This window comes from Nyctereutes procyonoides, unplaced genomic scaffold, assembly GCF_905146905.1.
Source record: "Nyctereutes procyonoides isolate TBG_1078 unplaced genomic scaffold, NYPRO_anot_genome, whole genome shotgun sequence".
In the NCBI taxonomy this organism is placed as follows: domain Eukaryota; kingdom Metazoa; phylum Chordata; class Mammalia; order Carnivora; family Canidae; genus Nyctereutes; species Nyctereutes procyonoides.
Window position 1 is genome coordinate 12,528,192 of NW_026575145.1, and position 15,156 is coordinate 12,543,347.

The 15,156-nt window shown below is 34.1% G+C and overlaps 1 protein-coding gene across 3 annotated transcripts in view; it reads right to left on the bottom strand.

Annotated features, from left to right (window-relative positions):
• LOC129499433 (signal recognition particle subunit SRP54) overlaps positions 1 to 15,156 on the bottom strand; it is a 62,990-nt gene that overhangs the window by 31,472 nt on the left and 16,362 nt on the right. For all 3 annotated transcript variants that reach the window (XM_055309141.1, XM_055309138.1, XM_055309137.1), the window contains 9 exons: positions 13,320 to 13,424; positions 11,602 to 11,668; positions 11,466 to 11,523; positions 7,617 to 7,767; positions 6,405 to 6,553; positions 5,557 to 5,657; positions 4,962 to 5,048; positions 1,362 to 1,435; positions 1,038 to 1,146 (listed from right to left, as the gene is read on the bottom strand). In XM_055309141.1, the coding sequence (XP_055165116.1) occupies positions 1,038 to 1,146; positions 1,362 to 1,435; positions 4,962 to 5,048; positions 5,557 to 5,657; positions 6,405 to 6,553; positions 7,617 to 7,767; positions 11,466 to 11,523; positions 11,602 to 11,668; positions 13,320 to 13,424 (901 nt within the window). The remainder of the gene's footprint in view (positions 1 to 1,037; positions 1,147 to 1,361; positions 1,436 to 4,961; positions 5,049 to 5,556; positions 5,658 to 6,404; positions 6,554 to 7,616; positions 7,768 to 11,465; positions 11,524 to 11,601; positions 11,669 to 13,319; positions 13,425 to 15,156) is intronic.

The following is a 15,156-nucleotide window of genomic DNA, read 5'->3' on the forward strand; positions in this document are numbered from 1 at the left end:
GAGAAGTATGAGCCCAGAAAATGTGAACTTAAGAATGTTTATATGCTGAAAGGGAATAAAAGTCAGGAGGTAAGAAAAGACTGGAGACAGGAAAGGATTTTACTGAGGGAGATCTAAGGTCCTTGAAAAAGCTTGAAGAGTGGTTCATGACTGTCACAGTCTTATAGCTAAGTTAGCCAAAGGTTGAGGGAATTCTATGCCAAAAGCCTGTGTTTCTTTGTAAAGTCAGAGGTCAAGTGGTAGAATTGAAAGGCTAAGGGGGGTGGGGGGTGATAAAGGTTTGGAATACGTGCTGGGTTGAATCAGAAAGAGTGTTTAAAAACTGGAGAAAAGATAAAGGGGTCATGGAACTAGAAATGTTAATGGGCTGGAAGTATAGGAGGAGGTAGTGATAATACAGGATTACAGAGAGCAGTATAATTCCAATAAGACTGAAACCTTGAGGAGCGCCAGGATGGCTCAGTCAGTTAAGTGTCCAACTCTTGATTTCAGCTCAGGGAGCCTCACATTGGGCTCCATGCTGAGCGTGGGGCCTGCCTAAGACTCTCTCTGTCTCTTCCTCTGCTCACCCCTCCCCCACTCGTGCGTGTTCTCTCTCCCTCTTAAAAAAAAAAAATACTGAAGCCTCGAGAGTTTCAGTACAAAATAAGTTTGTAAGCATTGCTTAAACTTACAGATTCCCAAATCATGTTAACATATGAGAGCTCTGAGGAGACATATATAATAAACTTACTAGTTTTTTTAACCCACAATTCCCCCCAAATTTATTTGACTACAGAACATTCCTTTCAAGCTATATCTATCATCATCTGAAGAAAGAGTTTTTTCCACAGAACTCATTTGGAGAAACACTGTACTCCACATTTCTCTATATGAAGTCAATCCATTAACCAGAACTCTGAGTTCAAAACAGCTACAAATCTACCTAATCTTTCAGTCTACATTTTTTCCAGTCTTGTCCGCAAGAACACAGTGAAACTATCCACTTGCAAATATTCAGAACATTGCCCTCTAAATCAAGTAATCTGTCATCTTACCTTGATCATTCATACTATCCATTATTGTCATTAACTTTTTTAGCCTTGCCATTGACTCTTGTTCATTTCCTTTGCTCATAAAATCTGTACCAAAACCAGGGATCATACCCTAAAACAAATATATTTAAACATAAAATTAACAACAGCTTGTGATTAAATTGTTCAGAATGTTCACATTTAACTACTAGCTTTAATTTTGACACTAAATTTTTAAAATATTTTTTTACCCAAATAGCAAAAATAATGAAAGTAAAGGCATCTATTCTTAAACATTTTAATGAAAAACAAAAGAAGGTAGAAAAAAAACTTTTTTGGATAACTAACCAAGATCTGACTGAAGGGGCCCATCTTCATGATATTTTGAAATTGTTCATACATGTCTCGCAACGTAAACTGACCTGAAATACAACATAAATGGTTCAGGTATGTTAGAGAATGTACATTTCCATTCAATAAAATTAATCTTTTCCTTAGTCATGGATTCATCTTGAAGCATACTTGCAAAATATCTAATCAATAAATATTCCTGAGCAGTTACTATGGGCAAGATCATATGGTTAATGCAGTCGAGAATTTATAGATACACAGACAGATTCTATCCTAGAAAAGCTTACACTCTATCAGAGAAAATGGACAAAAGTAAATATACAAAAAACGTGAAAACAAGGCAGACAAACTCTACCCTACTAGGATGACTAAAATGAAAAAGGCTACAACACCAAAAGTTCAAGAAGATATCGAGCAAGCAGAACTCTCATAGAACGCTGGTAAAAATGTAAAATGGCAAAAACACTTTAGATTATTTGGCATTTTCTAAACAACATGGCTGTCCATGAAGAGGAAAATGATAGACTATGGATGAAATACTACTCAGCAATAAAAGAACAAGCTACAGGTACATAGAACTAAATGGATGAATGTCAAAAAAATTATGCTGTCAAAGAAACTAGGTGTAGGGAAAAAGGGACATACTAGGATTCCTACAATATGATGTACTTACTAGGAAGGAGAATGAGCAAACTTTCTAGTTAATGGAAATATTTCCTGATGGATATGTGTTTCTGTGCATTTGTTAAAATTGTTGGAACTATATCCTTAGGAACCACACATTTCATTATATGTAAATTAACTTAACTTCAATTAACCAACAACAACAATCCAGAGTATTTTCTATTTATGGCCTAAAGATATAACTGGAAAAGGCATTTGGTTTTAGTCATCCTGAATTTAAGTGGCAGTACAATATTTTTTTAAAGCTTTTACTTATTTATTCATGAATGACACAGAGAGAGAGAGAGAGAGAGAGAAAGAGGCAGAGACACAGGCAGAGAGAGAAGCAGGCTCCATGCAGGGAGCCTGACGCAGGACTCGATCCCAGGACTCCAGGATCATGCCCTGGGCAGAAGGCAGTGCTAAACCGCTGAGCCACCCGGGCTGCCTAGCAGTACAATATTTTAAAGGAAATGTTATAGCAGGCAGCTAGATATGTAAAATTAAACAGTGGTAGAAAAAGTTAAGGCTGAAATACATATTTGGCTATTACACAGGAGTGACCATTGAAGCCATGATAGTACAGGAAATACACTGTCATGGAACCCACATGAAAAGTTCAAAAACAAAAGAAAGTAACAAATATTGGGAACCAAGGGGGAAAAAAAAGGCTGCTACTACTTTTGCCCTTGGTGACCTTAGAAATGAGTAGAATGCTAAGAGCAGAAGCAAAATGCAGGCATAAGGAGAGATCTAATAGTTAAAAAGTAGACTGACTAGGGGTATATTACCCAGTTTAATTTGGTGGCAGAAGCAGTGGTAGAGCTGTTCAAGTATAAAGAAAGGTGGGGAAAAGCACCCGGCAATGAGGGATAGATTCATTCATTAAACAGATATTTATTAAAAATCTACTAAGTGCCTGAAACTATGCTAGGTACTATAAACATAAAATGTAAGGAACACAGCTATGAACTTACCTTTGCCTTCAAACAGGGAAGACATATATCTAATAATTATAATGAATAAAAATACAAAAATTACAGGGTGCAATGGAAACATATAGCAGAGTTCTAACTCAGTCCAGGGATCAGATAAAATGCCCCTAAAGAAGGAGAGACTGAAGTATGAGTAAGAGTTAGCCTCTATGGCTGGGGAGAGGGGCGTGGAAGTATGAAGAAGAGAGAACACCTGTTTAACAGGCAAAGGCACAGAGGTGACATATATTTCAGAACCTGAAAGAAATTCAGCATGACTGGCACATGGAAGGTTAAGGAAAAGAGCATCAAAAATGATATGGAAGATGGGCAGCTCAGGTGGCCCAGCAGTTTAGTGCCACCTTCAGCCTAGGGTGTGATCCTGGAGACCCTGGATCCAGTCCCAGATCGGCTTCCTGCATGGAGCTTCTCTCTCTGCCTGTGTCTCTGCCTCTGTGTTGTGTGTGTGTTTCTCATGGATAAATAAATAAAAGTCCTAAAAAAATGATATGGAAGATGTGAGCTAGTTGGTAGAGTCGTGGGGTTTTTTTTAAAAAACTTTAAGTAATCTCTACACCCAAGGTGGGGCTCGAACTTACAACTCTGACATCAAGAATTGCATGCTTCTCTGACTGAGTCAGCCAGGTACCCCAATAATAGTCATTTGACAAGATTCTAAGAGCAATGGGAAGCCACTGAAAGATTTTAAGAAAGGCAGTAATGTGATTAGACTTGCATTTTCCAAAGATCATTTGGCTGCAGTATAAAAAATAGATCCAAGGGGAAGAATCCAAGAAACAGGAAGATCTGTTAAAATGAGACTTAGAATAAACAACCTAATAAAGAGATAAACTTGCATAATTGCAGAGGCTGGAAGAAAAGGGAATGGAATGAAGATATTTAGGAGGTAGAACTACTAGGACAAGCTGACAGATGGGAAAAGGAATGGGCAGAGCAAGAAAGAAATAAGAGAGTCCATGACAACACCCAAGATTCTGCCTCTGGCAATAAGACAAATGACATTAGCATTCATTGATGATAACAATGAGGTGAGACTTTAGGATGGGAAGATACAGATACATTGAATCTGAAATGTCTATGAACATCCAAGTATGGTCTAGTAAACAAACAGGTATCAACCTGAAGCTCCAGAGAAAGAAGATGGCCTAGCATTGGTCCCTGAAGAATACCAACATTTAAGAGAGGGATAAAGGCATAGGTAACTGACAAGATAAGTGAGAATGAGCAGAGGCAGGATAGTATGTAACCATGGAAACTAAGAGTAAGATCATTTGGAGAAAAAAAGAAATGGTCAATAATAATATACGATGAATGCTTCTGATTTTATATATATCAGCTGACTTAATCTTCACAAGTTTATAAGGAAGATACTTAGCATTACCTACTTTTTACAGATAAGGAAATTAAAGTTCAGTAATTTGAAAAAGTTATACAGCTAAAAATAGATCAAATATAAATTCAAATATGACAAATTTAAGAATTTGAGCTCTTAATAACAACATATATTCTCTATAGGAGTGGTCTTAAATGTGGAGTGAAAAAAATGTGTGCTCAATCTCATTCTTCTACATTTTTTATATTTAGTGTATATGTTATATATATATACACACACTCATAATTTGTAAATAAACAGATTAGAAAGAGTGTTCCAACTTACATTTAACCTGTTCTACCTCAAGAAATTCAATGAAAATCTCAATTTTAATCTTCAGGCAATTTGATTACAAGAAAGAAAATAAAAGCACTCAATTCTACAATTGTTTACAGATTATCTGAGATTTAAAATGATTTGCATATAAATCATGTAGAAAATAAACATTTGACGAATTGAACTTTAATAATAGATTTGTCATTTCAAACAAATTAACAGTAGCTTTATCAAAAAGAAATTATGAGAAGACATCAGAGAGCGAACAAATGCTTTTTGCTTCTCATATACCATGTTTTAACTTCTCTATAAGTGCTTCATTGTCATCCAACTTCAACTCATTGACTTTATCTATCAGTCCTTCGATGTCACCCATACCTATAAGATCCCAAAAAAAGAAAAATTAACAACAGTATATACTGCTTTACATTATATAAAATACATGCACATAGATAATACCCCTGTGAGACAGCAGGTCAGATATTCCTACTATATTTTAGAGGTGAGAAAACTGAACCTCAAGAACTTAAAACAAAGCAGGAACTCCAGCCCCAGGTTTTATTCCAAACTCAATGCTCTCGAACTCTATTACCTGATACAAAAGGTTTTACTGCCATTACCCTTGCTATTACCAAAACCACATATTTTTGTATTGTGCTCTAAAACTTTTCCAAAGAACTTTCCTTCTAATACTTCATCCTCTACCACTCAAACCAAAAGAAGAAGAAAACCATCATCCTGATTTTTTACAGGTGAGGAAGATAAATCATAGAAGGTAATGATTTTCCTAAATTAGTCAATGAGAGAGTAGGATTAAAATCCTAATCTGTCCTAAAGAGCCATGCTATTCCTTAGTGATTTTTTTATATCCCACCACTGTACATACCAAGAAGCTTGCTGATAAAAGGCTGTGTTTTGAAAGGTTCAAAATCATCTATGTGTTCCCCTGTACCAATGAAAATAATTGGACTTTTTGTGGCAGCAACTCTGCAGAGAAAAAGAAAATGATGAAATAATCTAAAAAAGGTAAATTTTTTCCAGCAGATTTCAAAGTAATTAGACAAAGATATACAGTTCAAGTTTCTTTTCACTTGTTAAAACAGAACTATATCAGAAGGACTCCAAAATTCTGTTTTTATTTAAAATTCTTTTATAGACCATATTAGGTATACCACTAGAATTTATCTTTTTTTTTTCAATTTTTTTTTCAATTTGGGTATATACTGGACTGTATTTTATTTCATTTTTTAAAAGGTTTTATTTATTTATTCACAAGAGACACAGAGAGAGAGGCAGAGACATAGGCAGAGGGAGAAGCAGGCTCCCCGAGGGGAGCCCAATGTGAGACTCAATCCCATGACCATGACTGGAGCCAAAGGCAGAGACGCTCAATCACTGAGCCATACAGGTGCCCCTGGACTGTATTTTTTTTTTTTTAATGTTTCTTTTTTTTTTAATTTTTATTTATTTATGATAGTCACACAGAGAGAGAGAGAGAGGCAGAGACACAGGCAGAGGGAGAAGCAGGCTCCATGCACCGGGAGCCCGACGTGGGATTCGATCCCGGGTCTCCAGGATCGCGCCCTGGGCCAAAGGCAGGCGCCAAACCGCTGCGCCACCCAGGGATCCCTGGACTGTATTTTAAATGATCAATAGAAAGCTATAAATACATACACACGCACACAAACCCCATATAAGCCCAAGCCTTAGAACAACAGCATCAGTAATACTTACGCACTGAGTGCACCGCCTCCTTTTGCATGGCCATCAAGTTTTGTCACTATTACCGAAGCTACATCTACTTTATCTTTAAAAGCCTTTGCCTGGGCTTCACAAGCCTGTCCAATGGAGGCATCCATCACATAAACAATGTTATCAGGTTGCTAGAAAATTTAAATAAGAAAGATACATATTTTTACTGCTCTTGAGCAAATTTCATCATTAGAAGCTATAGAAAAATATTTATTATAAGTATTCATCAAATCAATAAATATTTATTGAGGGAGTACTATATATTAGACACCATTTAGGTCCTGAGACAAAGAAATAAATAAAATCCTTGTCCTTATGAGACTTATATTCTAGTCAGAAGACACAGATAATAAATGGGCAAGTAAACATTTCAGATGTACAACAATCTGAGGTATGGGAGACTTTTTTTAGATAGGGCGGCCAGGGGAAGCCTCTCTGGAATAACATTTGAGATGAGGCCTGAATAAAGAGGAAAAATGTTTGTTATATGTAAAGATCTGAGGAATCACATTCTATGCAAGAGAATACTAAAAGTAAGTAAGAAGGAAAAAGTAGAAAAGTATGAATTAAAACCAAAATGAATAAAACTGAGGTGAGGTTATTTCCCTTAGCTCTGCTCAACCAGGTCAAAATAATGCATGGCTAAAAAGAAATTTATTAGCATTGATTAGCTCAAGAATTACTGCCAACTCCTCAAAGGCAAAACTGAGTTCATGGGCAAAATATGTGCTACAGATTATCTAGAAGCTGCTTCTTTTCCCTAAACTATTTCCATCACAATTTTAAAGAGACACTAAATGATCATTAACATTTTTAAATGCTTCATTTTGAAAATCTTTCAAAATTCAGCTAAAGGAAATGTCCTAATTTGATTTAAATAATTTACAGAAAAGTCAATATGAAAGGTTAAATTTTAAAATTATGTTTCTTGTTTTTTATTATATATACAATAAGATGATTAAGTGAGAAAGGAAAATTTTTTGATACTTATTCATGAAAATTTCATATCTAGTATAGAGAAGATTAAGTCCTTACCATACAAATACATATACCCAAAATAGAAAGAAATAAATTACTTGGAATCTATTATACAACCAAAAATAACTTACATAGATCATAAACTCAATAAGGGGTTGTAATTAAATTAGCCAAAGTCCTTACCATGTTGTTAAATGGTATGGCTTAGTTACTTACTATAGCGTTAGCAACTTGAAGCATTTCTTCAAACAAAGAGTCTTCCTGTTTATGGCGTCCACTTGTATCAACAATAATAATTTCAAAATTTTCATTTTTGAATTTCTCCACTCCTTCAGAGGCAATGATAACAGGATCCATTTCTGTATAGCTATTTAACAAGGACAAATGATTCAACAACAACCACAGAGCAAAACTTCCGAATACTAATAATTTGACAATTGTTAGTATAACTTTATTCTGAAAAAGTCACAATTTCAATTCTGAAGAATAAAATCTAATAAATGTTAAAAATAGCAAACAAAAAAAATTTAAAAATAAAGATAACAAACCACTTCTAGAGCAGCAGAAAGCATTATTTAGTTTTCCAATTACAAAATTCTATGTGATTCTGCTGCATGTCTTATCTGAATGAGTTGTTTCCCTCAAATACTTTTTATATTTTCTTTAATAATTGAAGAATAAATACACATGCTTTCCCATTTAACACCTTTCATAAGCATTTTATAAAGCCATTAAATATTCTTATAAAACATGACTTTTTAGGCTAAATAATATTCCATCATATGTTATGCTATCATTTATTAAATAAATGCCCTGTTGTTGGTCATCTGAAGTATTTCTAATTTCTTGGTATTAAAAATATAGCCAGGGATGCCTGGGTGGCTCAGCAGTTTAGTGCCTAACTTCAGTCCAGGGTGTGATCCCGGACTCCTGGGATTGATTCCCATGTCAGGCTCCCTGCATGAAGCCTGCCTCTCCCTCTGCCTATGTCTCTGCCTCTTCTCTCTCTCTTTCATGAATAAATAAAATCTTAAAAAATAAATAAATAAAAATAAAAAATAAAAATATAGCCAATATAAAGAGTTCATAATGTTGTTTCTTTGAAAATTGTCATGACACAGTCCTACAGCTTGAATTGGATCAAATGATCTGATAATTTAGGCTTCTGATTTCTTTTTTGTTGATTTTGATGGGAGTTCTCTGGGCTTCCTAGATTTGGATGTTCATTTCCTTCCCAAGATTAGGGAAGTTTTCAACTACTATTTCCTCAAATAAATTTTCTGCCCTTTCCTTCTTCTTTTTCTGAGACTCTTATAATATGAATGTTATTACATTTATTTTAATGGGTAAGCTTTTGGTTCCTAAAAGGAAAACGTCTTCCATAAAAGTTTAATTTCATTCCTAATTCACTACATTTTCACAATTGTCAAAAATCTTTTAAACTTTAAAATCCAGAAACGAGATCACATTGTAATCTGCACTATTTTCAGAAGTGGCAATTTTTTATACAGATCAATACTGTCAAATGAAAAGACAGATGTTAAAAAAAAAGTTTTCTCCTTAAATTAGCAACAATAAAAATCAGGTATGAAGGCATTTAATAAGAATATGTGAGATTTAAATGAAGAAAATTACAATATTTAAGGACATAAATTTTTAAAGCAAAAATAACACAACAGATTCCTAAACTGAACTATACAATATAGTAAAGATGTCAGTTCTTCACTAAGTTAACTAATTTCAAAGTAGTTCCAATCAAAATCTTTTGGGAACTTAATAAGGAATTTCAAAATTTAATCTAGGAAAATAAGCAGATGAAAACAGGCAAGAGGATGTTGAAAAAAAAAAGATTAGCATTACCAGATATTTTTAAATATGCTAAAGATATAATTAAAATTTATAAATGTACAAAGAAATATGATGGAATTCATATTGGAATGAATGGTATGCACACAGTGGAATGCAATGATGCCATAAAATGGAATTACCTTAAACAGTATATGGTCTATTTCAGAATAAAGATTTCATTGTTTTGTGAATGTGTTAATGAAGTACAATATATTTACATTGAAAAGTTGCACAAATTATAAATGCAATGAATTTTCACAAAGTGAACACATCCAGGTCAAGAAACAACATAACCAGCACCACACTCCCTCCCAAGAGTAACCACTATCTTGTCATAAGATCCTATTTGTAATCAACTCCTTAGTGGTCTACTGATACACACAGTAAGATGTACTATTTTAAGTGTTCATTTTGATGAGAGCTGACAAATTTACATACAACCACTACCACAACAAAGTAAAAAGTACTGTAAGACTCCATTTCAATTTAAAATTATCTGTCTATATCTGTGTGTTCATTTGCACGGACACTGAAATAAAGCACAGGTGGACAGGCTAAAAACTGGTAACTGGGAAGTGAAACCTTTAGTGCTTTCACTTCTTTAAAAGTCTTAAAGGGCAGCCCAGGTGGCTCAGGGGTTTGGCGCCACCTTCAGCCCAGGACGTGATCCTGGAGACCGGGGATCGAGTCCCACATCCGGCTCCCTGCATGGAGCCTGCTTCTCCCTCTGCCTGTGTCTCTGCCTCTCTCTCTCTCTCTCAAGAATAAATAAAATAAAATAAAATAAAAACTGCTTTAAAAAAATAAATAAAATTAAAAATTAAAAAATAAAAGTCTTAAATAAAATAGATTTTTTTTAAAATACAGGACAAATGGTTATGTAACAAATAGCTCTGTATATGCCACCCCTAAAATAAATGCTAATATGTAAATTTAACAGCAGAGATGCAGTTCAAATTCTTCCTCAGTCCCAGTCCCTTCAGTCCTTCCAGAGAAAACAATGATCACTAACATTTTACTCCATATATGTATTATGTTTCTTAAATTTACATGAGTAAAAGAAAGATTATTTCATAAATGGTATTGAGAATACTGTTAAAAAATGCTCTGGCTTTAGCCAATAGTTAATTATCAGCCAAATTTCTTACAAATTTTGAACCAAAGGATACAACTGTTTGTTATCCCTTAATATTTTTTTATTCTTTGATTTTTAAATCCATATTAGAATCAGTTCTTATCCTAAAAATAAATTCCTAATGCTATTCTTTAATCTACCTATTAGAAATCATAAAAAACTAAGGTGCCTGTGTGGCTCAGTGGTTGAGTGTCTGCCTTTGGCTCAGGTTGTGATCCTGGGGTCCTAGAATCAAGTCCCACATCAGGCTCCCTATGGGGAGCCTGCTTCTCCCTCTGCCTATGTCTCTACACCTGTCTCCCATGAATAAATAAATAAATTCTTTTTTAAAAAAAGAAATGAAATCATTTCTGAAATCAGTTCTTTTTTAAAAAACTAAAAGAAAAAAATTTTAAATAAAGAATATATGGTAAGCCAAAAGTTCATTAGCATTTCTCGCCACCCAAAAAGTAGAAAGCATGACTAACAAAATGATACCATTCATTAAACTACCTCAAATTTTAGCTTCTTTAACTTACTAAGAAACCATTTATATGAATAATGTTAAGAAAATGTTATCCTCCCAAAAAGTCCTAAATTCAATATAGACTCAATTCTTTTCATTAATCATTCTAACATATAAACTACCTAACTGAACTACTATATCAAATAAAAGAAAGCAATGATCTCTACCTGAGATAATTATACATTATAAGCTTTTTTAGGATGATCAAACTTTCTAAAATTATTTACAAAAAAAAAAAAAATAGTATGGAATTCACCAGTGTGTTTTATCAAGGAATGCTTCAGATAGGTCTTAAAAGAAACAATAAGGGACGCCTGGGTGGCTCAGTGGTTGAAAAGCAGGATGAAAAGTATAGGCAGATTATAAACTAAACAACGTCCACTCTGATATATCAGGCTGGATCAGAAGAGTCATGTTATAATAATAAAAGAGAACACTTTATTAATTATACCCCACTTTGTTCCAGAAAGGTTTAAACTTCTGAGTAGATATTAAAATGTGACCAGACAGCCTAAAATAAAAACTGAGACAAGATGAGACACATAAGTATGTATCAAAATAAAAACCAGAAACCCACCTTCCATAGAATGGAATTCTTGCTTTGGTAGCATTCTGTTTTAGTTGGTCAAAAGCTCCTATAAGATAAAGAGTTAATGAGTCCTCAAACTTAAAAATAAAAATTACAGAGAAGTTTTCAAATTTCAACACATTACCTGCTCTGAATGTGTCTGCACATATCAAACAGGTCTTCCAACCTTTCCTCTGGTAATAATATGCTAACTGGGAGAGAAATATTTTAAAAATACAACATTAATAACTACAAATTATTATGCAAATAATTTTTTGTTTACCTTTGTTATTACTTAAAGATTAAAATAAACTCACATTCTCCTGAAAGTAATATTATTACACTGTTTTAAGTTTTTATTTGAATTCTAGTTAGTTAACAAATAGTATTACACTAGTTTCAGGTGTAACATATAGTGATTCAATATTTTCATACATCACCTGGTACTCATTACAGCAAGTGCCCTCCTTAATCCCCATCACTTGTTTGACCCATCCCCTCCCTCGCCCCCACTTCTCTGATAGAACCACCAGGTTGTTCTCTATAGTTAAGAATCTATTTCTTGGTTTGTGTCTTTTTTATCCCTTTTGCTCATCTGGTTTCTTAAATTCCGTATATGAATGAAATTATATGGTATTTGTCTTTCTCTGACTTATTTGACTCAGCATAATACTCCATGTCGTAGCAAATGGCAAGATTTCATTCTTTTTAATGGCTGAATAATATTCCCGTGTGAGTGTGTAAATGTTTTTGGATCTTGTCAAACTCGTGGTGGAGATACAAGTTTCTAGTTTTCACTGGAAAGCTCAAATTTTATCACTGGCCACAATATTTATTATTTGCCTTAAAGTGACAGGCTCACTTTACTTGAAAATCTTATTCAAGTCTGAATTACACAGATTATCTGTTTGTTCACATAAAAATGGTGTTTAATGGCTGAAGAATATTCCTAGGAAAAAATAGTATTTTCCTAGATTCAAGTTAAAGTTACACACCTCTCATTACTTTTTTTTTTTTTTTTTTTAGAGAGAGAGAGAGAGTGCACATGCAGGGGGATGGTGGGGAGAGAGAGAGAGAATCTTAAGCAAGCTCCAGGCCCAGGGCAGGGCCTGACAAAAGGCTCAATCTTATGACCTGAGCCAAAATCAAGAGTCGGAGACTTAACCAACTGAACCACCCAGGTGCTCCCAGTATTACATTTTTGAATACAGCAAATATGTTAAAAAGCTTAAGTGCTAACTGCCATCTAGTAACATTCAAAGGATATAAAATGATCAAGCAATACATGACCATAGTGAAAAATGTATAATATTCATGTTAATTAAGTAAAAAGAAACAATAACATAACACTCTAAGAAATTATCTTTTTCTCTTTTTTTCTAGGTTATAACATAGTTGAGGCTTGTGAAACAAAATCTGGTAAGAAGCTTGAGGCATCCAATTCTGGATAAAGAGATGGTATAACGAATTAAAAATTAGTAAAAGGATATGCAAATGAAGATCTGGATTATGTTGGGCAGGACACTGGAAAAAGGGAGCCTTGAACCACAGGAGATAAGGTAAGCTTTCCATGTTCTTTTCTCCAAAAATCATATGCTCACTTCTTTAAAGGACAGAAACAATCTCTTTGGTAAAAGAAATAGCACAATTATGTAAAAGTCTGCCATTCTTACAAAAAACAATCACAAGGGAGACTCTGGGATTCTTTCTTTTTATTGTAAAAAAAGCTATTACAAAAGCATAACAGATATATTGAAAAACACAAAACTGTAAAGCAACAATACTACCCTGGCTTTAACATATAATTTGATTTATACAAACATATCTTCTCTATGACTTTTTTTAAAACTAAGTATAATTTACCTTTGAACATGTTGTTGTTTTACCACTCCCTTGCAATCCAACAAACATGATCACATTCTGTTTTCCTTTAGTCGGTGTCCATGCTTTAACTCCAGGGTCTACAAGCTATGTACCAAAAATAAAATAAAAATAAAATCAGGTTAACATATGCTTACATTCAAAACCCTTTTCTCCACAACTTCTAAATTGTAAAAATAATTTAAAGACATTTTAGTATAAAAGACCACCATAACCCTACCATTCTACATGTTTACTATTTCCCTTTGTACACACACAGTGAAATATAAGAATATAAAATAATGTATCGCAAAGTCATAAGCAAACCTATACTCCCAAACCCAATTCAGAGAAGGGTCTCAAGACATTTTTTTAGAACAAGCTGGAGTGTGAATAGTGAGACCAAGTTTGAGAGGAGCAATCCACATCAGCACTGCAGAAATATAAAAATGCATGTGCAGACCACTCTATGAACTTTTAAAGTTTTAGTAATGACATTAAAGAAAATGAAAATAAAAAAAAGAAAGTGAAAATAAGTCATGTTAATTTTAATACTTTATTTAACCCAGTATATTAAAATGTTATCATTTCAACATGTAACCTACATTTAAAAATGAGATATTTTATATTCCATTTTCCCATATCAAGTCTGCAAATTTGGTATCTATTTCATACTAATAGCACATCTCAATGTATAATGTGCTAACCACATTATAAGTGCTCAATAACTACACGGGGCTAGCTGCTACCACCCTGGGACAATACCTATCTTCATGTTCAATGACTGTTTATGTATGAGCAAAATTACAAATTACATGTGAAAGACTTTCCAGGTCAGTCAGATGTCAAGTTCTCCAATGCCAAAGACCTACTATTCTATAAAGTTACTATATTTAGAGGGCTAGTAAAAAATAACCACCAATTCCATGAGTCAGTAGGAAATTAAGGTTTGTATATGGACAGCCCACAAACTAATAAGCATGAAGCCTTTTTAAAGTTCATTTAAAAAAATAATTCATTTGCAGGTCAGTTGTTTAGAGCAGACAGCACATATCTCCACATGATAATAAAGCCATAATTGCAGTTAATGTCCTAAACCAGAGACCAGCAAACTACATAAGAATAAAGTTTTTATGCAACATAGCCATGCCCATTCATTTACTACTTCTATACTACAACAGCAGAGCTAGGTAGCTGCAACAGAAATCATATGGCCCACAAAGCCTAAACTTAGTCCTTAAGAGAAAGTTTTTAGAGCTCATGACAGACCATACCATAAAGATCACATAGTCCGTATTATAACTGAATTTCAAGGAAAGCCATGAGAAGGGAAGAAAAGAGAACACATTTTGTCATCTCTTTCCAAGGCGCAGGCTTAGCCTTAAGGAAACTTCTGAAATAGGCAAAATCTATCTTAAACATAAATCCACTCTCCCTGCTTTAGATCCTTTCAGAACATTCATGCTACCCTACATTCACCTCCATTCTCAATATCTTACAGCAGAAGGACTCACCTCTCTATGAACCTAAATTCGGAACTTCTGTATTTTAGTGACTATTTTACAAACCTAACTCCTATTCCTTCTGCACTCTAGAACAGCAGTACTTTTCAGTTTCAGGACGCCTTTCCTTCTTTATTTTTTTAAAAGATTCTATTTATTTATGTGAGAGAGAGAACATAAGCTGTGAGGAGAGGCAGAGGGAGAAACAGATTCCCCGCTGAGCAGGGAGCCTGGTGTGGGGCTCAATCCCAGGACTCTGAGATCATGACCTGAATTAAAGGCAGATGCTTCTACCAACTGAGCCACCCAGGTGTCCAGGACTCCTTTGTAATTATAGT